General features: G+C 47.9%; 1 protein-coding gene across 1 annotated transcript; it reads left to right on the forward strand.

Moving 5' to 3' along the window:
• The first annotated feature begins 21461 nt into the window (after nt 1–21461).
• On the forward strand, nt 21462–23103 carry gas1a (growth arrest-specific 1a). The gene has a single exon (XM_085985096.1). It carries the CDS (start codon nt 21781–21783, stop codon nt 22606–22608), a length of 828 nt encoding a protein of 275 aa, XP_085841222.1. The 5' UTR covers nt 21462–21780; the 3' UTR covers nt 22609–23103.
• The last annotated feature ends 1160 nt before the right edge of the window (nt 23104–24263 follow it).

Here is a 24263-nt window from a genome sequence, read left to right on the forward strand (position 1 = left end):
ACCACACCGGTATATAAGTGCTGTGTAATGATTTATTGGGCAGTTCCGCCCTGACCTTCAACTAGTAAAGACCTGTTAAAGTTTACTCTTGTGGTCTGTGTAGTAATTCTCAATATAACACACAGACTTAACAGTGGCGACGAGTACGATCTTACCCTGTGGCAGAGATACATCCAAGGCAGTTTAACGGGCGTCGAGAGGAGGCATCCGCCCTCATCATTCTGCTGAGAGAAGACTCGGGTCTGCAGAGAAAAGGAAGAATTCTGACACGAAGCCTTCCATCAGCAACAGGCAGTGATCATCCCTTCTATCACGGTGGTGGGTAAGCCGATCAGCGACGAGCAGCAAGTCGGCCACGTTGACTGTGAGTAGGGGAGAAAATTTAAAAAACGGAGGATATAAGGGCGGAGAACTCGACCACGGCTGGGGAAAAGAGCCGGACAGAAGTCTGGGCCAGAGGCGCTGAGACTGGGGCAGTGTAAGGCACGGAAGCCGCGGTGATTGCAAACGCAGCCGGTGCGAAAGACCGGGCTGCAAGCGGGCTGGGAGATGCAACAGCGTCGAGAGAGAGCTCGACCGCGACCGGTGAAAAAGGCCGGGCTGCTACCGAGGCCGCGAGGCGCAGCGACCGGGTCAGCGTAAGGTGCGGGAAATTTTTTTTTAAAACCGCGGAGAACTCAGCCGCGGGGAAAGGACCGGACTGCAAGAGGGGCTGGGAGGCGCGATTTGCAAACCGCTGGGGGAGGGCGAACGCAGCAATACGGCAATCGCCATTACAGTCAGCGGGGGAGAAAGGCAAACGCGGGAAGCCGCCATTTTCAGAGGCGGGGGAAGAAGACAAGCGCGGGAAACCGCCATTTTGTAAAAGAAAAAAAAAAATAATAATAATTCTTTTGTTTCTCAAGAAAGTTGCGAAGATGCCTAAGCGTGGTAACATCAACAATTTCAATCCCGATGTTGAAGATTGGGCCACGTATGTAGAACGCATAGAAATATATTGTAAGGCAAATAAAATATCAGATGAAGATAAAGCACTAACCTTACTAAACTCAATGGGTGCGAAGACATACGGGCTATTGAAGCATCTTCTATCACCAGCTAAACCGGCGGATCAGACTTTCGCTAAAATTGTTGCTGTTCTGAAAAATCATTTGAACCCCACACCGCTGATGTTAGCGGAACGATTTATATTTTATGCGAGAACGCAACTGAAAGAGGAAAGCAACGCGGAGTATTTAATTGAACTGCGTAAGCTACCGAAATACTGCCAGTTTGGGGAAAGCCTGACAGAGGCACTGAGAGACAAATTCGTGTGTGGATTGTCGAAAGAAGGAACACAAAAGCGGCTGCTTGAAGAGAATGATCTTACACTTGATAAGGCTGTCTCTATTGCAGCATCGCACGAAGCCGCAGCGAGAGGCACTGTGGAAATGCAGCTGAAGGCAGCGGTACTCAGCGTAGATCAAATGGCTTCAGATACAACGAAATGTTATCGTTGTGGGCAGACAACACACGATCAGAATCAATGCTGGTTTAAAAACAAGGAATGTAGAAAATGTGGCAAGCTTGGTCACATAGCTAAAGTATGCCGGTCAGGAAAGAAGACCAGCAACAAAAAGTCACCGCAGGGAAAGTGCAGAAAGGTACATAAGGTGGCTGAGAAGAGTTCGGATGAACAGAATTCGGATTCAGACTCCAACAGCAAGGAACTGGGTAGTCTGAGAATTCACAATGTGAGTAAGAAAGCTGACCGACAAACTATCTGGGTCACACTGCAGATAGCAGGAGTCCAAATGAAGATGGAATTGGACACCGGATCGGCATTGATGGTCATGAATAAGCAAGATTACAAAAGGTTATTCAAACATATTCCCCTACGGGAGACGAAGATAGTATTGCAGACATACACGGGGCAAAGAGTATACCCCATCGGGAAGATAAAAGTCAAGGTGGTACACAAGGGCAAAGAACACCAAGGAATGGACTTATATGTACTACCTGAGGGAGGTCCACCACTTCTGGGACGGGAGTGGATCAGGAAAATAAAAATGGACTGGCACTCCCTAAACGCAATAACGGTAGATTCCGAGAAAAAAGATGTCAAACCTGAACGATTGTCCAGAATATTGGATGAGGCTAAAGAGGTGTTCCAACAGGGACTGGGAACACTGAGAGGAATTAAGGCAAAAATCAAGATTGCAGAACAGGCAACCCCAAAATTTTTCAAAGCCAGACCGGTACCTTATGCGATACGACCTGCTGTGGAAGCTGAGCTGGAAGGGCTAGAACGTTCAGGATTACTGTCTAAGGTGGACTGGAGTGAGTGGGCCACGCCCATTGTTCCCGTCATGAAGCGTTCATCGAGTAACAAGCCAGGGGAACCGGGGAAGGTCCGCATCTGTGGAGACTTCAAGATCACGGTTAATCCGGTGCTTCACACGGTGCAATATCCGCTTCCGCGGATTGAGGATATCTTTGCTTCATTGTCTGGCGGGAAACGCTTCACCAAGATAGACCTGGCGCAAGCGTACTTACAGATGGAAGTTGAGGAAGAGTCGCGCCAGTATCTCACAATCAACACGCACAGAGGCTTGTATCGATATAATAGACTGGTTTTTGGAGTGGCTTCGGCTCCAGCAATTTGGCAGAGGGCCATGGAGCAGGTATTACAGGGAATTCCAAGCACTCAATGTTACTTGGACGATATCCTGATTACAGGAGATGACGATGAGGAACACCTTGCAAATTTGAAACTGGTGCTCACCAGGTTGAAGGAATATGGCCTTCGAGTTAATCGCCAGAAATGTGAGTTTTTTCAGAAACGGATCTCGTACTGTGGTCATGTCATTGACCAGGAGGGGCTGCACAAGTCACCTGACAAGATCGAAGCTGTTGTGAAGGCTCTCGCTCCGGAAAATGTATCCCAGTTGAGATCGTTCCTAGGGTTGATTAACTATTACCATAAGTTTCTGCCAAATCTATCCACGGTGCTGCACCCGCTGAATGCTCTTTTGCAGAAAGAAGTACCATGGAAGTGGAGCAAGGACTGTAAGAAGGCCTTTCACAAAAGCAAGACATTGATCACCTCAGAGGAAGTGTTGGCTCACTTCAACCCAACGCTACCTATTCGTTTAGCTTGTGATGCTTCCCCTTATGGTATTGGAGCAGTACTCTCACACAAGTTGCCAAATGGCTCGGAAAGGCCAGTCGCATTTGCATCCAGATCATTGACCTCCGCTGAGCGCAACTATGCTCAGATAGATAGGGAGGCTCTCAGCCTGGTGTGGGGAGTAAAGAAGTTTAATCATTACCTGCAGGGCCAGAAGTTTACACTGCTGACAGACCACCAGCCGTTGGTATCCATATTCAACCCTAAAAAGGGCGTTTCCATTATGACAGCGCAAAGGCTACAGAGGTGGTCCCTTTTCCTAGGGGCACACCAATATGACATAGAATACAAAGGATCAAAACAGCATGGGAATGCTGACGGGTTATCACGCCTACCGTTGCCAACGGTAGAAGAGGCGCCTACAGTGGACCCAGTGGAGATGTTCCACTCAACCATAGTGGAATGTCTACCAGTAACAAATTCTACGATCGAAAAGGAAACAAGAAATGACCCGACTCTCTCACGAGTCTACGATTTAACGGTGAAGGGATGGCCAGCACATGGCGAACCACTGTTGCCAGCATTTTCGCAAAGAAGAGAACAGCTGTCAGTGTGCCGAGGAACTTTGATGTGTGGATCCAGAGTGGTGATTCCACCCAAACTCCAGCATAAAGTGCTAAAGGAGCTTCACGAGGGGCATCTGGGTGGAGTGAAAATGAAGAACCTAGCCAGAGCGTTCGTGTGGTGGCCAGGTATCGATGGAGACATCGAAGAAATGACCAAGAGCTGTCTAGGATGCCAGAAGGTCCAAAACGCCCCACCACAAGCTCCTCTGCATCCATGGGAGTGGCCCTCATCTCCATGGCAAAGGGTACATATCGACTTTGCTGGTCCATTTATGGACTCAATGTTCTTAATCGCGGTGGATGCACACTCCAAGTGGCCGGAGGTAATAAAGATGTCCTCCACCACCACGGAAAAAACCATCACAGTATTAAGGACCATATTTGCCAGGAATGGGCTGCTGGAACAGATCTGTTCTGATAATGGACCGCAATTTGTGTCCGAAGAATTCAGGAAGTTCTTAAAAAACAATGGGGTTAAGCACTACACGTCCGCCCCATACCATCCCACCACCAATGGATTAGCTGAAAGGTTTGTCCAGACCTTCAAGAAGGCCATAAAGGCCATGGGTAATGAAGACATAAATCTACAACATAAGGTAGATAACTTCTTGTTGGCGTACAGGAATGCAACACATGCGGTCACAAACCAAACTCCCGCCATGATGTTTTTCAATAGAAGACTAAGATGCCGGCTGGATTTGATCAAGCCAAACATCAGAAGGGACGTAGAGAACCGGCAATTTCAAGGCATGAATGAAAGGCCAACTAGAACTTTCCAGATAGGTCAACAAGTTTTGGCCCGGGACTACCGTACCGAGAAATGGCAGCCTGGAACTATTTGCACACGACTAGGACTGCTGATGTATACCGTGGACATTGGTGAAAGCATAATAAGGCGCCATGCTGACCAGATCATAGCGTCATCCGAAAAGGGACAATCTACACCACAACTCTATACGCCTAATCATGAAGCAGAGATACCCATAGTATCTACCTCCGATCCAGTGGTACTGGAACCAGATGAACCCGACACTGACATTCAAGCCGAATCGACCTTGCCAAAAGAACCTACTACACCACCGAAAACTACTACACCACCGAGGCGTTATCCGGACCGAGTCAGGAAGCCTCCAGAGAGACTGAATCTGTAAACTGTTTTTACATGAAGTTGTATATATATGTTATGATGTTATGTTTAATGGGAATATATACTGTTAACCTAAAAAGGGAGGATTGTAGTGTATGTAACCGTTCCACCTTTAAGAGAACTATTTTAAGGGTTGCACTACTTTATCTTGGCTGCTGTATACTGTAATACCGGTGGTGACCACACCGGTATATAAGTGCTGTGTAATGATTTATTGGGCAGTTCCGCCCTGACCTTCAACTAGTAAAGACCTGTTAAAGTTTACTCTTGTGGTCTGTGTAGTAATTCTCAATATAACACACAGACTTAACAATAGCCACCCCACCTCCCCTTCCTTCCTGCCTGTCCTTCCTGATCGTTAAATAACCTGGTATGTTTAATTCCCAGGCATTGTCACCCTGCAGCCATGTTTCTGTAATGGCCACAAGATCATACCCATATGTAGTTATTTGTGCCATTAACTCGTCTATTTTGTTACGAATGCTACGTGCATTCAGATAGAGAACTTTCAAATATGTTTTGTGACACTTAGTTCCTGCTTTTGCCCTTTTTATTACTTTACCTTTTACTCCATACCTTCTGCCCCTTCCTGACATGCTCTGGTTTTTAATTTCCCCACTGTTACCTAAGTCTATGACCTTCTCTGTTGTCATTTTTATTATTTGCTCTCTTGGAACCTCCCCCCCACTAGTTCAAGGGACCGCATGGGTGGATAAGCTGCCATGGGTGATGCTCGGGTTGCGCACAGCACCTAAAGAGGACCTGCAGGCATTGGCCACTGAACTAGTTTATGGCCAGCCACTCAGGGTGCCCGGCGACTTTCTTCCATCACCGACGTGTCCGTGGTCAGCAGCTGAACAACTGGAGGCTCACCGGGCCGCAGCGCACTCTTTCCGGCCCATTCTGGCTTCACAGCACGGACTGCCCACGTCACATGTTCCACTGGAGCTTATGAGGGCTAAATTTGTTTTCGTCCGACAGGATGCCCACCGTAGTCCTCTCATGCCTCCATACGCAGGCCCTTTCCGAGTACTGCAGACGGGCGCCAAGAGTTTTCTAGTGGACATTGGAGGTAAACCCGACCACATTTCCGTGGACCGCCTCAAGGCTGCACACCTGGATCTCGAGCAGCCAGTCGAGGCAGCGCAGCCGCCACGTCGTGGCCGACCGCCCGCGAGCGCCGCGCCTGGCCCGTTGGCCCTGCAACCCAGCTCATCTCCTGCACCATCCATTCCTCTCCGGGAATATCGGAGTCGCTCCAACAGGATTGTCCGACCTCCTCTGCGATTGACCTTTGCGATTAAAGACACTTCTGGGGGGGCGCATGTGGCAAAACCACCAATGATCTTCTGTACAAATGCATAACTGTCTTTAACCCAATGCTACAGCATCTGTGTTTGTTGGCTGAGTGTAAATAAGCTTTCTGCAAAAGCCCTGAAACAACGTGATGACGTCATCACGTTGGTCACGTGATGACATCATCACGTTGGTCACGTGATGCCCCGAATGGCGGGAAATGTGATGACGTCATGACGTCAGAGAGTGGGAGGTTCTAAGCCTAGACCTCGTGTAACAAGCTGCTGAAAAGACCTGTTTGCTGTTGCTCCTGCATGTTTTTGTTTTGTTCACTTGTTTGATTAAATTCAGTTGAATTATTGAACTGACTCGACTTCAGTGCTTCAGTTAGGGATAGATTGATTCCTACAGAGGTACTTTTCTGGCCCAAATGGATGGATGTGGCTTGCCAAACTCGCCTCCAACACCCTTAACACTGGGATAATTCTGGAAGTCTGGCGCAATTCCAAAATCGTTGCCATCCTAAAGCCAGGAAATCCAGCCAACGATCCTAAAAGCTACCGCCCCATCGCCCTTCTGTCTACGGCCTACAAGGTGGTCGAACGGCTTATCAGATAAAACCAGCTTAAGAAGCCACCCTCCCAAACAAGCAGACAGGCTTCAGAGAGTGAAGAAGCTGTACTGACCAGGGCTGTGCACTCACTACCAACATTGAGGCAGGGTTCCAGAAGCAACTGAAGACTGGAGCTGCCTTCTTAGACTTGTCATTGGCATACGGCACCGTCTGGCATGAAAGTCTGCTACTGAAGCTTTCAGTAATCATCCAATGCCGCAAGACTCTCAGGCTTATCAACACCCTAATGAGCAACCTTTAATTCTGCGTCTATCTTGATGACAAGACCAGCCGAACACGGATGCTCAACAACAGCCTCTTTCAACATCTACACGGCAGAGATGCCCTGCACCAAATCCTGGAAGATCGCCTATGCCGATGATATAGCACTGCTGACGCAAGCATCAACGCTAGAGGAAACACGCAGGACACTCACAAGTGGCCTGGACCTACCGGAATGCTACTTCTGGACCTAGCACCTCCGCCCCAATCCAGAGAAGACAGTTGTGTCGGCGTTCCATCTGAATAACAATGCCGCCGGGAAATAACTCAACATTTCCTTCTGCAGAAGGCAACTTACTCATGAACCCCACCCAAAATACCTGGGTGTCACCCTGGACACAACTCTCACCTATCGGCCGCATCTCTCACCTATCGGCCTCATCTCACCAACACCGGCCAAAAAGTAAAAACCAGGGTAAACCTGGTCCGGAAACTCGCTGGAACGTCATGGGGGAGCACAGCCAGAACACTTTGCACCATAACAGTGGCCCTAGTCTACTCTGCTGCAGAATACTGCTCTGTCTCAATGCCCTGCAGCTGCCACACAAAGATCGTGGACATGCAGCTAAATGCCACCATGAGGACGATGTCAGGGATGCTCAAATCCACTCCAACTGAGTGGCTCCCAGTGCTGGGCCACATTACCCCGCCTGCCGTTCACCGCGATGCCACTGTGCTCCGTGAGACGGAAAAAATCATGAGCAACAACGACTGCCCCATTCACGAAGATTTGAAAAACCCACCACGAAAGTGCTTAAAATCGCACTGGCCATTCTGGGAAACAGCAGTCAATATTTATGCAGCAGGTATCAACCCACTATCCAGACAGACGGAATTATGGGACACATACAACATAAAGAACCAACACCTCATCACTGATCCAACAGCAAAGGTCCCTGGCTTCAACCTCCCTCGAAGACAGTGGACAGCGCTCAAATGAATCCGCACAGGGCATGGATGATGCAGCCACCTGATCCACAAATGGAAGATGAGGGACGACCGGAGGTGCGACTGTGGCCATGAGTCCCAGACTATGGAACACATCACATCAACCTGCCCACTAAGATCTGTTACAGGAGGCACCTCATTTCTCCCTGGGAAACTCAGGAAGCCATCGAATGGATAGCTAAACTAGACATAAGCTTTTCCCCTCATATGAAATTAGTAGTATACTGCAACTTTGGGTTTGTGGACACTTTATATCGTGCAGCTGCTGATTTGTTTTGCTAGAAATCTGTGATCCCTCCCCTTTCACAATGATCATGAGTGTAACTAGTTGTATCGTCTTTATTCTTTTCCATTGTATCGTCAAATACTTTATGTTTGATTCAAAGCGAGATTGTAATCTTAACTCTGCCTACGGTTTGTAACCAAAAAAACCTTATTTTCAGTTGTAAATTGCAGCTTTTTAAAAACATTTTCCTTTATTTCTAGCAGTAGGCTACATTTATGTAACTACTCTAATTGGGGCTTTGAGAAAGGGTTGGATATGTATATATTAGTACATCATATATGTACATAAATATGACAGTTGGCCTTGCAAATTGACAGTTGGCCTTGCAAATTGAGAACGCGTTCTTTTAGTGGAAACATAATAGTAACTGGTTAATTCTCCCGCAACCTGCCATGACCGTCAATACAAACTATTTGTAATTTTAAAATGCAACAAAGAAAGGATGCTGGAAATCTGAAAAAAAAACAAATGGCTGGAAACAAACAGCAGGTCAGTCAGCATCTGTGGAGGAAACTGATAAGAGGATTGCACCCAAAACGTTAACTTGTCTCTTCTCCCCATAAACTGTCCTCCCGTTTCCAGGATTTACTGTCTGATGTGGTATTCGGTTCAGGTGAGCTGTTGTTTCAATACCAATCACGCACACTCGTGTCATTAACCCTCTGAGCACTAAACATATTTTCAGCTCTTCTGTCAGAAGACAGATGTAGTGATAATTGTATACATTTTTAAATTCGGATTATTCTGTATAAAACCATATAACACGACAGGCCAGTGTCGGGAGCGGTGAGAGCGGAGTTTCAGTGAGTATTTAAACTCACTTTCGCGGGCTTTTTTACAGAGACCATTGTCGGGAGCGGTGCAAGCGGAGATTCAGTGAGTATTTAAACTCACTTTCGCGGGCTTTTTTACAGAGACCATTGTCGGGAGCGGTGCAAGCGGAGATTCAGTGAGTATTTAAACTCACTTTCGCGGGCTTTTTTACAGAGACCATTGTCGGGAGCGGTGCAAGCGGAGATTCAGTGAGTATTTAAACTCGCTTTCGCGGGCTTTTTTACAGAGACCATTGTCGGGAGCGGTGCAAGCGGCGATTCAGTGAGTATTTAAACTCACTTTCGCGGGCTTTTTTACAGAGACCATTGTCGGGAGCGGAGGTTCAGTGAGTATTTAAACTCATTTTCGCGGGCTTTTTTCCACAGGCCAATGTCGGGAGCGGTGCAAGCGGAGGTTCAGTGAGTATTTAAACTCACTTTCGCAGGCTTTTTTACAGGGGCCATTGTCGGGAGCGGTGCGAGCGGAGGTTCAGTGAGTATTTAAACTCGCTTTCGCGGGCTTTTTTCCACAGGCCAATGTCGGGAGCGGTGCAAGCGGAGGTTCAGTGAGTATTTAAACTCACTTTCGCAGGCTTTTTTCCACAGGCCATTGTCGGGAGCGGTGCGAGCGGAGGTTCAGTGAGTATTTAAACTCGCTTTCGCGGGCTTTTTTCCACAGGCCAATGTCGGGAGCGGTGAGAGCGGAGGTTCAGTGAGTATTTAAACTCACTTTCGCGGGCTTTTTTCCACAGGCCATTGTCGGGAGCGGTGAGAGCGGAGGTTCAGTGAGTATTTAAATTCACTTTCGCGGGCTTTTTTACAGGGGCCATTGTCGGGAGCGGTGCGAGCGGAGGTTCAGTGAGTATTTAAACTCGCTTTCGCGGGCTTTTTTCCACAGGCCAACGTCGGGAGCGGTGAGAGCGGAGGTTCAGTGAGTATTTAAACTCACTTTCGCGGGCTTTTTTACAGAGACCATTGTCGGGAGCGGTGCAAGCGGAGATTCAGTGAGTATTTAAACTCACTTTCGCGGGCTTTTTTACAGAGACCATTGTCGGGAGCGGTGCAAGCGGAGATTCAGTGAGTATTTAAACTCGCTTTCGCGGGCTTTTTTACAGAGACCATTGTCGGGAGCGGTGCAAGCGGAGATTCAGTGAGTATTTAAACTCACTTTCGCGGGCTTTTTTACAGAGACCATTGTCGGGAGTGGAGGTTCAGTGAGTATTTAAACTCATTTTCGCGGGCTTTTTTCCACAGGCCATTGTCGGGAGCGGTGAGAGCGGAGGTTCAGTGAGTATTTAAACTCACTTTCGCGGGCTTTTTTTACAGGGGCCATTGTCGGGAGCGGTGCGAGCGGAGGTTCAGTGAGTATTTAAACTCGCTTTCGCGGGCTTTTTTCCACAGGCCAATGTCAGGAGCGGTGAGAGCGGAGGTTCAGTGAGTATTTAAACTCACTTTCGCGGGCTTTTTTCCACAGGCCATTGTCGGGAGCGGTGAGAGCGGAGGTTCAGTGAGTATTTAAACTCAGTTTCGCGGGCTTTTTTACAGAGGCCATTGTCGGGAGTGGTGAGAGCAAAGGTTCAGTGAGTATTTAAACTCACTTTCACGGGCTTTTTTACAGAGGCTTTCCAATCACGCAGATCGACGGCGGCATTCCAGAGCAACGTCACGATTCAAAACGTGACGCGGGCAGGAGGAAGCAACTGATTGGGTGAGTACTTATACTACTCTATAGTTTGACAGTTAAGGTTCATAGTTCATAAAGTTTAGAAGGTCTTAATTTTGTGGTTATAGTTTCTAAGGTCTCTGTTGTGTAGCGGGGAGTGCTAGGAAACAAGGGCCCTTGAGTATATCATTTAATTGTAGTATAATTGGTGGTATTGATTTAATTTAAATTAATTAAAGGGTAAGTCATGGCAGCAAAGCTCAGCCCCATGGCATGCTCCTCCTGCACTATGTGGGAAATCAGGGACACGTCCTGTGTCCCTGACGACCATGTGTGCGGGAAGTGTATCCAGCTGCAGCTACTGACAGACAGCATTGTGGCGCTGGAGCTGCGAATGGATACATACTGGAGCATTCGCGATGCTGAGGACGTCATGGATATCACGTTTAATCAGTTGGTCACACCGCAGGTAAAGGCTGCACAGGCAGGAAGTGAATGGGTGACCACCAGGCAGAGTAGTAGGCGCAGGCAAGTAGTGCAGGGGTCCCCTGTGGCCATCCCCCTCTCAAACAGATATACCGCTTTGGATATTGTTGGGGAGGATGGTTTATCGGGGGAAGGCAGCAGCAACCAACTTCCTGGCACCATGGGTGGTTCAGCTGCACGGGACAGGAGGAAAAAGAGCGGGAGTGCTATAGTGATAGGGGATTCTATTGTAAGGGGAATAGATGGCGTTTCTGCGGCTGCAAACGAGACTCCAGGATGGTATGTTGCCTCCCTGGTGCGAGGGTCAAGGATGTCTTGGAGTGGCTGCAGGGCATTCTGGAGGGGGAGGGTGAACTGCCAGTTGTCATGGTGCATATAAATACCAACGATATAGGTAAAAAACAGGATGATGTCCTAAAAGCTGAATATAGGGAGTTAGGAGGTAAATTAAAAAATAGGACCTCAAAGATAGTAATCTCAGGATTGCTATCAGTGCCACGTGCTAGTCAGAGTAGAAATAGAAGGATATTTCAGATGAATACGTGGCTAGAAGAATGGTGCAAGGGGGAGGGATTCAAATTCCTGGGACATTGGAACCGGTTCTGGGGGAGGTGGGACCAGTACAAACTGGACGGTTTGCACCTGGTTGGGACCAGAACCAATGTCCTAGGGGGAGTGTTTGCTCGTGCTGTTGGGGAGGGTTTAAACTGAAATGGCAGGGGGTTGGGAACCTGTGCAAGGAGACAGAGGAAAGGGAAGCAAGGATAGAAACAAAAGACAGGAAGGAGAAAAGCAAAAGTGGAAGTCAGAGAAATCAAGGGTGTAAATCAAACATGGCCACAGTTAGCAATAATTCTAAAAGGTCTAAGTGTGTTAGAAAAACAAGCCTGAAGGCTTTGGCCTAGAAATTCAGTTGTTAGCACCAGCCGCTAGCGCCTTAGGAGGAGGAGAAGTGGGGCGCTAAGCGGCTAGTGCCCGGGCGCTAAGCGGCTAGTGCCCGGGCGCGGCGCAATCTGCGCCTCTCGCAAGCTTCACTCAAGATTTAGCGGCGGCACCAAACCGCAGCGCCCACTCAGCTGCACGCGCAGATCCTGATGTCATTTCATGGTGCAACGCCCTTGGTGCGACCCGAACCGGAACTTCAGTGGCGCCGCCCTTCTGTGCGCCTGACACCCCCAGCGACTGGTAGAGGGGAACAGTTCCCAGTCGTTGCGGGGTGCGGGGGACGCTTTTTAAAGGGGACTCCTCCTGCATTATAAGTGGCAGCCATTTTGTGGCAATCCTTCTGTGTGAGAGATGGATATTTGGAGAGAGACAAAGGGAGAGAGCTTTCTGCTTTGACTCAGCGCTCACACAGGTACTTCTGGCTTCAGGCCAGAGCTTTGCACTTGGATTTAACTTTCAGTGCCATAGCCTTGAGTTGCCACATATAATAGGGGCTGCAATGGGTGGAAACGTTGGCTTACTGCATTGCATTCAAAGGGCTCAGAGACGCCGTGAGAGAGTGCCAGTCATGGCCAGACGGAGAAGGGCCAACAGGCGTCGGCACAGGAGGCCTTACCCACCCAGGGTATACCGCCAGCAGTTCTCATATCTGAACATGTCTGAGAAGCAGTGTGTTCGGAGGCTGCGATTCAGAAGGGAGGTGGTCACTGAGATCTGCCACCTGCTTCACAGAGATCTGCAGCCACAGCTGAGGAGCAGGACGTCTCTGTCGGTGGCAGTGAAGGTGATGGTGGCTCTCAACTTCTATGCCACCGGCTCCTTCCAATCCGCTACTGGGAACATTGCCAACATCTCCCAGTTCGCGGTACATTGCTGCATCTGCCAGGTGACCAATGCCCTTTTCAGAAGGAGATGTCAGTACATCTCCTTCCCCATGACCCTGGACAAGCAGCAAGAGCGTGCAATGGGATTTGGAGGAATAGCGGGCTTCCCCATGGTCCAGGACGCCATTGACTGCACGCATGTGGCTTTGCGGGCACCTCTAGAGAATGCCGAGGATTACCGCAACCGGAAGGGCTACCATTCGCTCAACGTCCAGTTGGTGTGTGACCACAGGCAGCTCATACTAGCTGTCAATACCCGCTTTCCAGGCAGCAGCCACGATGCCTTCATCCTGCGCCAGACTTCTGTGGCAAACATTTTCGAAGCCCAGGCTCACCCACGAGGATGGCTTCTCAGGGACAAAGGCTATCCTTTGTGCACCTGGCTGATGACCCCACTCCGTGCACCCAGCACCCCTGCTAAAGAGCGATACAATGACAGCCATCAAGCTACCAGAAACATCATTGAGCACACAATCGGCGTGCTCAAGCAACGGTTCCGCTGTCTGGACTGTTCCGGAGGAGCCCTACCGTACTCACCTGAGCGAGTCTCCCATTTCGTTGTAGTGTGCTGCATGCTGCACAACCTGGCTATCCTCAGGACTCAGCCACTGCCAGCAGAGACATTGGAGGACCACCAGAGGAGGAGGAGGAGGAGGAGGAGGAGCACCAAGACGGGAGGGAGGCACAAAGTGCAAGGGCCGTCCGTCGGCGGCTTATTGCAACTCGGTTCTAGGCCCCCTCTCAGGGAATGGCTTGTGCCAATGAAAGAACATGAATGGAGCCGCTCCGCAAGCCCTCAGCCGGTCAAGGCAACAAATAGTTCGAAGTGCAAACATGGACAATGTGATTAAAGAAAAATTTTTACTGTGCAAACTCTGTGCCCTTCCCGCATGACAAACTAATTCAGATAAACCCCCCAAAAAACAGTCAGAGACATAACTGGCTCTCACAACCTTCAGAAAATGAAAAAAACAGTTAAACAAAAATGACCATGATCCTCGGCCTTCATATAAAAAACATTCTCGGCCTTCATATATAAAAAAAACATTCTCAGCCTTCATATATAAACACTACATTTGGCCACACCTTCTACTTTTTCCACTGTGAGGGTGATCCACCTCGCTTCCGCGAATGGCCCCTTCCCGCCCTGCAGCTCCTCCTCAATGGGATCCCAGTGGCTGCAGCAAGGCTGGGGGAAGGCTGCTGAGGGTCAGATGGTGAGACGCCAGATGCCCTTGGGGGACAGCCTGGACCAGCTCTGGGCCTGGAGGGCCCGGCTGCTGACTGCTCCAAATCTGCTTGGGCGGCAGCAGTCTGTCCTACGGGTGGTGGCAGCTGCAGTGGAGGAGTGACAGTGTTGGCTGCAGGAATGCTGCCAACCTGACAGAGCACAGGCACTCCCTGGTCAGCTGATACACTGGCATTCACACGGGCCAGCACTGCAGCATGCACAGCAATCTGCTGAAGCACAGACTGCTGGGCTGCTGCGGCACGGCGAGGACCCCGGCGATGCCTGGCTGATCCAGCGAGGGTGGCAGCAGTTAGTGCCCGTGTGGCCCTGATCTGTGTCTGCATCAGACCAGCCAGTGAATGCACGGCACGACTGAGCACTTGGCTGGAAGCCACCTGTGCTGCCACATAGTCCTGCAGACTCCTTGCCTGTGCTGCACTGAATTCTTGCAGACTCCTGGCCTGTGCTGCCCCGAATTCCTGAGCACTCCTTGCCAGTGACTCTATGGAGTCAGGCATCCTTGCCACTGCAGCCATGAGCTCAATGTGCCTGCGCTCAGCCTGGGCGCCCATTTCACCAAGGAGCTGCACCTCATCTGCGCTCACCGTAGCAGGACTGGAGGCCGCACTCACCCTCCGGGGAGAAGGCCGCCGAGCTTCCCCACCCCTCCCACGTTGCTGCAGCCTGCTGGGCCCCGGAGCTTCACTCTCCTCAGACCCTTCCCCCCTGCTCCCCTCCAGGGAAGACGTGTCCCCATCATGGCCATGGGCTGCCTCGACTGAGGGTGGCACTGATGGGCCGGCTTCCTCTTCCTCCTCCTCGAATTCAGAATCACTGACAGTGGCAGCTTAAGGGCTCGCCTCCTCACCTGGCGAATCAGCATCTGAAAGCAGGGAGGCACAAGAGTTGCTTTAGAGTGAGGACAGGACGGCAGCGAGGGAGGCATGAGTGCTGCTATGCACTGCATTGGTTCGATAGTGGCAAAGGATGCTGGTGTGAGGCACAAGTGGAAAGAGAGAGGTCAAAAAGGTGATGACCTTACCATTGCTGTCCAGAACAGGGTCGGCATCTCCACTGGCGACGGGGCCAATCAGCCGGCCTGCCATAATGCGCTCCACACGCTGCTCCAGGTCGCTGAGATCTTTGAGGTCAGGACGGCCTTCCCCCGGTCTGTCACTGCTGCCTGCGATTGTGGGCCAGCTTGCCCTGCAAGAGAAAGGACGGCCTCTAAGTACAGTGTCAAGCCCTGATCTTGCCTGCACTGCCTCCCATGGTGGAATAGCCCTGACAGTGTGTAAAGTGCTGAAAGTGCAAGTGGTTTTCATGAGAGCCCCATAGCTCTTGGATGAGGGCTGGGCATTGGGGCTTTCAGGTCCCTTTGGCCAGAAACTGAGGTGCACATGCAGGGATGAACAGGATAGTGGAAAGGGTACTCACCCTGACAACCCGAGTGAGGTCGTTGAACTTTTTCCTGCATTGAAGTGGAGTCCTGGCAACCATGCTGTTGGTGGTCACCCTGTTTGCCACCTCCCTCCAGGCTTTTCGGTATTCGCTGGGAAGCGGCCTCCTCCCACTGCCAGGGAAGAGGACAGGTCGCCTGCGCTCTACTGCGCCAACCAGTAGCCTCAGGGCACCCTCGCTGAAGCGCTCCGCTCACTCCCTAGCCTTCTGAATGGTCCTGGGCATAGAAATGATGATCCAGCAAGGGTCAGGCCTTGCTTCAGGGCTGCAGTGTGCAGGGCGTGGCAGCCAAACAAGTCCACCCTCCCCCCTTAAGAGCTGAACGGCGCCAGTGTGTCTGCCTTCAATCAGCAACTCGCCACACCTGTGCTGCGCCCGCCCTCGGTGTTAGCGCCTCGGCTCGCCGGCTTAGCGTCTTATGATAGTCGTGCATCGCCTGCTTTAGCGCAGCAGCAACCTCTTGGGGCGATGCAACTCAATTTCGGCGAAGGTGGCACTAAGTTGCACCGGGCGCTAAATTTAGCAAACGCCCGGCTGTAGCGCCCCAAACGTGGCAATACTGAATTTCTAGGCCTTTGTGTCTTAATGCAAGGAGCATTCGTAATAAGGTGGATGAATTAGCTGTGCAAATAGATGTAAACAGGTATGATACAATTGGGATTATGGAGACATGGCTCCAGGGTGACCAAGGCTGGGAATTCAACATCCAGGGGTATTCAATATTCAGGAAGGACAGGCAAAAAGGAAAAGGCGGTGGGGTAGCATTGCTGGTTAAAGAGGAGATTAACACAATAGTAAGGAAGGAGATTAGCTCTGATGATGTGGAATCTGTATGGGTAGAGCTGAGAAATACCAAGGGGCAGAAAACATTAGTGGGAGTTGTATACAGACACCCAAACAGTAATGCTGAGGTTGGGGTTGGCATTAAACAGGAAATTAGAGATGCGTGCAATAAGGGCTCAACAGTTATCATGGGTGACTTTAATCTACATATAGATTGGTCTAACCAAATTAGTAACAATACTGTGGAAGAGGAATTCCTAGAGTGTATACGGGATGGTTTCCTGGACCAATATGTCGAGGAATCAACTAGAGATCAGGCCATCTTAGACTGGGTATTATGTAATGAGAAAGGATTAATTAGCAATCTTGTTGTGCGAGGCCCCTTGGGGAGGAGCGATCATAATATGATAGAATTCTTCATTAAGATGGAGAGTGAAGTAGTTGATTCAGAGACTTGGGTACTGAATTTAAATAAAGGAAACTACGATGGTATGAGGCGCAAGTTGGCTAGGATGGATTGTGGAATGTTACTTAAAGGGTTGACAGTGAATAGGCAATGGCAAACATTTAAAGATCACATGGATGAACTACAGAATTTGTTCATCACTGTTTGGCATAAAAATAAAACAAAAAAGGTGACTCAACATTGGCTAACAAGGGAAATTAGGGATAGCATAAGATCCAAGGAGAGGACATATAAATTGGCCAGAAAAAGCAGCAAACCTGAGGATTGGGAGCAGTTTAGGATTCAGCAAAGGAGGACAAAGGGATTAGTTAAGAGGGGGAAATTAGAGTATGAGAGTAAGCTTGCAATGAACATAAAAACTGACTGTAAAAGCTTCTATAGATATGTGAAGAGAAAAAGATTGGTAAAGTCAAGCGTAGGTCTCTTGCAGTCAGAATCAGGGGAGTTTATAATGGGGAACAAAGACATGGCAGAACAATTAAATACATACTTTGGTTATGTCTTCACAAAGGAGGACACAAACTCCCAGAGATGTCGGGGAACATAGGATCTAATGAGAGGGAGGAACTGAATGAAATCAGTATTTGTAGGGAAATGGTGTTAGGGAAATTGATGGGATTGAAGGCCGATAAATCCCCAGGGCCTGATAATCTACATCTTAGGGTACTTAAGGAAGTGGCCCAAGAAATAGTAGATGCATTGCTGGTCATCTTCCAAAATTCTATAGACTCTGGAACAGTTCCCATGGATTGGAGGGTAGCTAATGCAACCCCACTATTGAAAAAATGGGGAATTATAGACCGGTAAGCCTGACATCGGTAGTGGGGAAAATGCTAGAGTCCATTATAAAAGATGTAATAGCAGAGCACTTGGAAAACAGTGACAGGATCGGACAAAGTCAACATGGATTTACAAAAGGTAAATCATGCTTGACTAATCTACTGGAAATTTTTGAGGATGTAACTGGTAGAATAGATAAGGGAGAACAGTGGATGTGGTATATTTGGCCTTTCAGACGGCTTTCGATAAGGTCCTGCATAAGAGACTAGCGTGCAAAGTTAAAGCACATGGGATTGGGGGTAAGGTACTGACTTGGATAGAAAATTGGTTGGCAGACAGGAAGCAGAGTTGGAATAAACGGGTCTTTTACCAAGTGGAAGGCAGTGACTAGTGGGGTACCGCAGGGATCGGTGCTAGGACCCCAGTTATTCACAATATATTTTAATGATCTAGACGAGGGAACGAGATGTAATATCTCCAAGTTTGCTGATGACACAAAGCTGGGTGGGCATGTGTGCTGTGAGGAGGATGCAGAGAAACTCCAGTACAATTGGGCGATTGGGCAGATGCATGGCAGATGCAGTATAATGTGGATAAATGCGAGGTTATCCACTTTGGTGGCAAAAACAGGAAGGCAGATTATTATCTGAACGGCAATAGATTGGGAAAAGGGGAAGTGCAACGAGACCTGGGTGTCCTTGTGCACCAGTCGCTGAAAGTAAGCATGCAGGTGCAGCAGACGGTTAAGAAGGCAAATGGTATGCTGGCCTTCATAGCGAGAGGATTCGAGTACAGGAGCAAGGATGTCTTGCTGCAGTTGTACAGGGCCTTGGTGAGACCACACCTTGAGTATTGTGTGCAGTTTTGGTCGCCTTATATTTGGAATAATTTTCTTGCCATGGAGTGCAGCAAAGATTCACCAGACTGATACCTGGGATGGCAGGAATGACGTATGAAGAGAGATTGGGTCGATTAGGCTTATATTCGCTAGAGTTTAGAAGAATGAGAGGGGATCTCATTGAAACTTATAAAATTCTAACAGGACTAGACAGACTAGATGCAGGAAGGATGTTCCCGATGGCGGGGGAGTCCAGAACCAGGGGTCACAGTCGAAGGATAAGGGGTAAGCCATTTAGGACTGAGATGAGGAGGAATTTCTTCACCCAGAGAGTGGTGAACCTGTGGAATTCTCTGCCACAGAAGACAGTTGAGGCCAATTCATTAAATATATTCAAGGAGTTAGATATATTTCTTAAGGTTAAGGGGAATCAAGGGATATGGGGAGAAAGCAGGGACAGGGTACTGAAATTGGATGATCAGCCATGATCGCATTGAATGGCGGAGCAGGCTCGAGGGGCCGAATGGCCTACTCCTGCTCCTATCTTCTATGTTTCTATGTTATCTCTATATTCTTAAAACCCTTGGCCGAAGTGCTGGTGCAGTCCTCGAATGGTTAAACAATCGAGTCCTTCTGCCTAACATACACTATTGATCTACTTTCACTAAGAGGTGTGCAAGCCAGCATTGTTAAAAAAAAGACCAATTATTTAGGAGCCTTGTTGGTGTCAGAACTACATCGTTTCCTGTTTGCATGCTATTTTCAAAATGTCGTGTACTTTTAAATACAGTTTTGTTTTATAACTTCTAAATCCCATGTGACGACCCCTTCAGCCAAATCACCACAGGAAGTACATTCTAAACTATTTAGCAAGAGAAGAACCTTGGATCTATGCCTGTTAGTAAATGCATGGCATCAAATTACATTCATCCGCTTCTGTTTCTTTCACATATTTAATCAACTGTGGTGTTTAAATAAAGAAACATGGTGTAATTATTATTTTCACGAAAGCAAAAAACTATTCAAAATTAAATTCATGATTCGGTGGCTTGTTGTCTTTTCTTAACGAAGTACATCAACTCCAGTCATTCATTATGCAAGCATATATTACAGTATTTTGACATATATGCTTTGCACATACAGGTGTTTTACTATGATTGCTATTAATTATGGATTGTCATTTATTATGATTGTGATTTGCTTTGTGATTGTCAATGTTTATTATTAAATATAAAAAATGTGAAAAAGTCACACCAATTATCTACACCATGCAATTCTGGTTATCAATAGTTGTAATTATTACAGGTACTGGTAGTTTGTTTAGTGTCTTCAAAAGCGCCTCATTATTGTCAGGAACCATATTTTGCTACTGCATTCGTTTTAAAAACAAAACCTCGTGCCTCGTGTGCATTTTACAATGGTAGCACATACATTTTATTTTACTTTCAATTTATTTCCGATATTTTATGCATTGGCAGAAGTCATTTCTCATCTGGAGAAAATAACCTGTTACCTAGTCTCGTTCTGATATGGACACATAGGTCGAACGCAAACGCATTGCACAACTTCTTAAGCATGTTTTGTTTTTCATTTCCCTTCTTGCCCAAACACAAGGTACAAACAAGGCCACACAAGTTGTACCAAATTTATGAATTAGAAACCTTTGGAAGGCACGAGTGACGTCAGTTTCCATGGCCGTTAACCTACCTGAGGCTTGGGGACCAATGGGAGAGAAAGTCTGAATGTCAATCAGAAAGATAATAAGAATGAATAAATGCTGATGTGAGGATTGGACGTAGTGAGAGATGGTGGTTATTTATGAATGAGATATGAAAGGAGAGAACGTGGGAAAGAAAAGGAAAGTGACGAGGAAAGGAATAATAACCCCAATTCTTAAGCATATCATGAGCAAAACAAAGAACGAATAAAGTTTACTCAAGGTTCTCATAAAACTGGTTTTAATCCAAATTATTTTCCATTTTCTAAATAAATAACGAGACAAATACTTCAAATCAAAACCAAAAGGCTCGAATCTTGCTTTAAAGGGCAAGCAATCGCTTAACTTGTGTTCTTTAAAAACGCGAAGAAGCTCATTTAGGATTTTGGGGAACCGTTCTTGCAACAATCAACATACTTTTGAACTTGCGTCTTTGTTTACTTTGATGGAGGAGATGCAGCCGGAAGTCCGGCAAGATAACGGGCCGAGGGAGGGAGGGAGAGGATAAGGCGGCCCAGCCCACCATTCGCTGCAGACCGTCAGAGTTAAACCCCGGGCCGGGAGCGAAGGACTGAGGCTTCCTGCCCCGCACTCGGGCTCGGCCCCGATCCAGGGAACGAGGCGGGAATTTACAAAAGAATGTAGACACGGTCGGAAGCTGTCCGGGCTCCGGGAACCTGGTTGGCCTGAATGACCGTCAGTCACATTCTCCCCCTGGCAACTCTTTTGCTCTGCAGAAGAGGGCGGGCGAGGGAGCTGTGAGCCAATCGCTTCTGGCGGTACAAACCCAATGGGCGGGCGAGGGAGCTGTGAGCCAATCCCGTCCGGCGGTACAAATCCAATGGGCGGGCGAGGGAGCTGTGAGCCAATCGCTTCTGGCGGTACAAACCCAATGGGCGGGCGAGGGAGCTGTGAGCCAATCGTGTCTGGCGGTACAAACCCAATGGGCGGGCGAGGGAGCTGTGAGCCAATCCCATCCGGCAGTAGGAACCCAATGGGCGGGCGAGGAAGCTGTGAGCCAATCATGTCGGCCGGTAACAGCCGAGAGGGCGGGGAAACGAGCCCGAATGACCAGGATGTGGAGGGCTGCACCGCTGTTTGTTTGCAATTTGTTGAATACATAATGAGGCGCTGCCGAGCTAATTAGAGCACGTTGGAGTTTTTTTGTGTGTGGGGAGGAGGGAAGTCTTTGCTGTAAAAAGAACCGTAGCCAAACTCTCGGAAGCATTGCATGCAGTGTGTTGACGGAAAAGCGGGCGAGAAGCACGCAGCCTTCCAAGCTCTGCAGAAAATATTGAGAAAGAAACTCTTCGCTGCGATCGCAGAGGACTTTTGAATGGATGCATGACACAAGCCATCCCTTATGCAAAGATTTAGCAAACTCCAAAACTTTCAGACACTAAGACGATGGCAAGTCTCGCTGGCTTGATCCGAATCGGGGGCCACCTTCTCGTCTGCTTACTGTTCCTTTTGAGCAATTCTGGCGTGCTGACCCGGCGGATCTGCTGGCAAGCCATCGTGCAGTGCCAGGTCGAGCCCGATTGCAACTTTGCCTACGAGCAGTATACCGAGGCTTGCAGGTCCGTTTTAAATCTGGACACCAGGCGCTGTCCCAGTCACTGCCTCTCGGCTCTCATCCATCTCAACCACACGCAGAACGGGCCCATGTTGGAGAACTGCGATTGCGTCCAGGACGAGTTGTGCAAAAGCACCAAGCGTGCCATCGAGCCCTGCTTGCCGAGGACCCGCAACCGGGACGGGGTAATGGGCTGCACCGAAGCCCGCCTGCAGTGCGAGACGGAGCCACAGTGCAACAACGCCATGCGCCGCTACCTCCAGAACTGCGGCAAACTTTTCAACGGCATCAAATGCACAGACCAGTGCCGGGAGGTGATCGAGAGCATGCTGGTCATCCCGAAAGCCTTGCTCCTCAAGGAGTGCGTCTGCGACGGAGCCGATCGACCCATCTGCGAAGCCATCAAGGACAACATGGCCAGACTCTGCTTCTTTGGACCCGAGCATAGCTCTGGCAGCAGCGGCTCGGACATGGAGCCGGATGAATACTGGGAGTATGAAGAAGATCCAAGAATAAACGTTATCAGTTATGACGATGATAGTAGAGACACAGACAGGTACGCTTCAAGCGCCAGAGGCTCCTCCAGCGTCCCAATGCCTAATGTTTTGACTTTGATGGCATCCATTTTACTACTACTCCTACCAGTCGCCCGGTTATAAATGAACAATGCAACTTTTATCCTTCTTCAAAAAAAAAGCTCTGCACTGCCATCTTCAATATAAAAAAGACAATTTAATAGACTTTTATAAAAATTTAATTCTGGTAAGATTTGTTTGTATTTTCGGTTGTATCAGAGGTGTGGAATTAACCTCTGGTGCAACTAGTATAAATCTTATATGACTGGTGTTTTTTAACCAGTCGTTGTTTGTTTGTGTATAAAGTTACAAATGTATACATTTGGGGAATAATTTATTGAAATATAGACTTAACCACATGGCTCTGGTTTTGCATCGAGCTGTGAAAGAATGCAGTGATACTTTTACCAGCGAAGGTACAGGATTTCAATACTTATTCTAAAGGGAAATGGATTTATAATGAATACTCGGCGATCCCAATTGAACAATCTAAGATGCAACATACAGATTTGAAAAGGTTATCTTTAAATATGTATTTTTGGAAAGCGAGAGATATTAAAAAATTGGCTTTGATAGAAATTGTTCTTTTAAAATACTTTGTAAGGCTGCCATTAACATTGTATTTTCATAGAAGCCATAAAGAGTCATCTAGTTTAAAAACAACTTCGCAAGACTTTGTGTGTGTGCGTGTGTATGCAAAGAGTTGAGTGAAAGTGAAAACACTGGCGGTTGACTGTTAATATTACTAAGCTGTTTGTCATGTTTGATAATGTGTCCTTGAGTGTGTAAGATACTAACAAACTTTCCCAAACTTCCAGGGCTCTTTGCTGTTTTCACAGCTGACAGCTGGGTCGAACTTTGACTTTCGATTATTTGGGTTTCTGCTGGCCTTCGTATTTTTTTTAGCAAATTACTCCAGAAAGCTCTAAATTACTAATCATTGGAGAGGTCATTTTTATTTTTAATATAGTGGTGCAAGGAGAGGCGCATCACAGCTGTTGTTCGCTGACCAAACAACACTGACTGGCATGCTCATTGTACACTGAATATACAAAAAGGTTTCGAAAAATCATACTTAATTTTCTCGTTATTATGTTTCGGCGACGCATCCTTTGGTAGAAGCAAGTTGCTGTGAAAAACAGCGTTAATTTTTTACATCTTTCCCGATGAGATGCTCAATGTCGAGTATCCTTTATTGTAATGCCTAACTGTTCGGAGAATTGTTAGGATTCACATATCACCACAAACTAAATAGCCAATTGATTGTGTTATGGAATGCAGCCAGTCCAGTTGTTTGACCCGAAAACATCTTAGAAGTTTGTTCTTTTATTATAGTTCTACGACAGCGGGGGAAACGGGTCAAAGATGTAAAATCACAAAAAAAAGCAAAATAAGTAGGAGAACCCATGCATATATTGTAATGTCTTCTACTTTGAGTCGCTTACTGAGGGCATTCAGCCTGGGCTCCTGCCAGGGCTCCTGATCCTCACTCAAACGCCCTTAGATAAATAATTACACTCTTAAGCACCCGTCGAGTGCTGGTATACTTGACCTTGTAAATAGAAGTGTTTGCAGTAGGAATAAACTCCGTCATTTGAAATCTTTAAACATTTAACACAAAGCAGGCTCAGTCCTCTGGGGGATTGCCCGTGCCTTCTCAAGTAAGTCGCGCCACATCAGGCTCGCAGAATAAGTTTATTTATCTTTTCTCTTGCTGTTTATTTTATTCTTCAATGTTG

Source organism: Somniosus microcephalus, chromosome 1 (assembly GCF_052327205.1).
Source record: "Somniosus microcephalus isolate GS21.2 chromosome 1, FLI_Smic_1.0, whole genome shotgun sequence".
Taxonomy (NCBI): Eukaryota; Metazoa; Chordata; class Chondrichthyes; order Squaliformes; family Somniosidae; genus Somniosus; species Somniosus microcephalus.

What these genes read in the sequence shown, in the direction of transcription:
- gas1a (XM_085985096.1), top strand. Translation starts at nt 21,781, where the DNA reads ATGGCAAGTCTCGCTGGCTTGATCCGAATCGGGGGCCACCTTCTCGTC.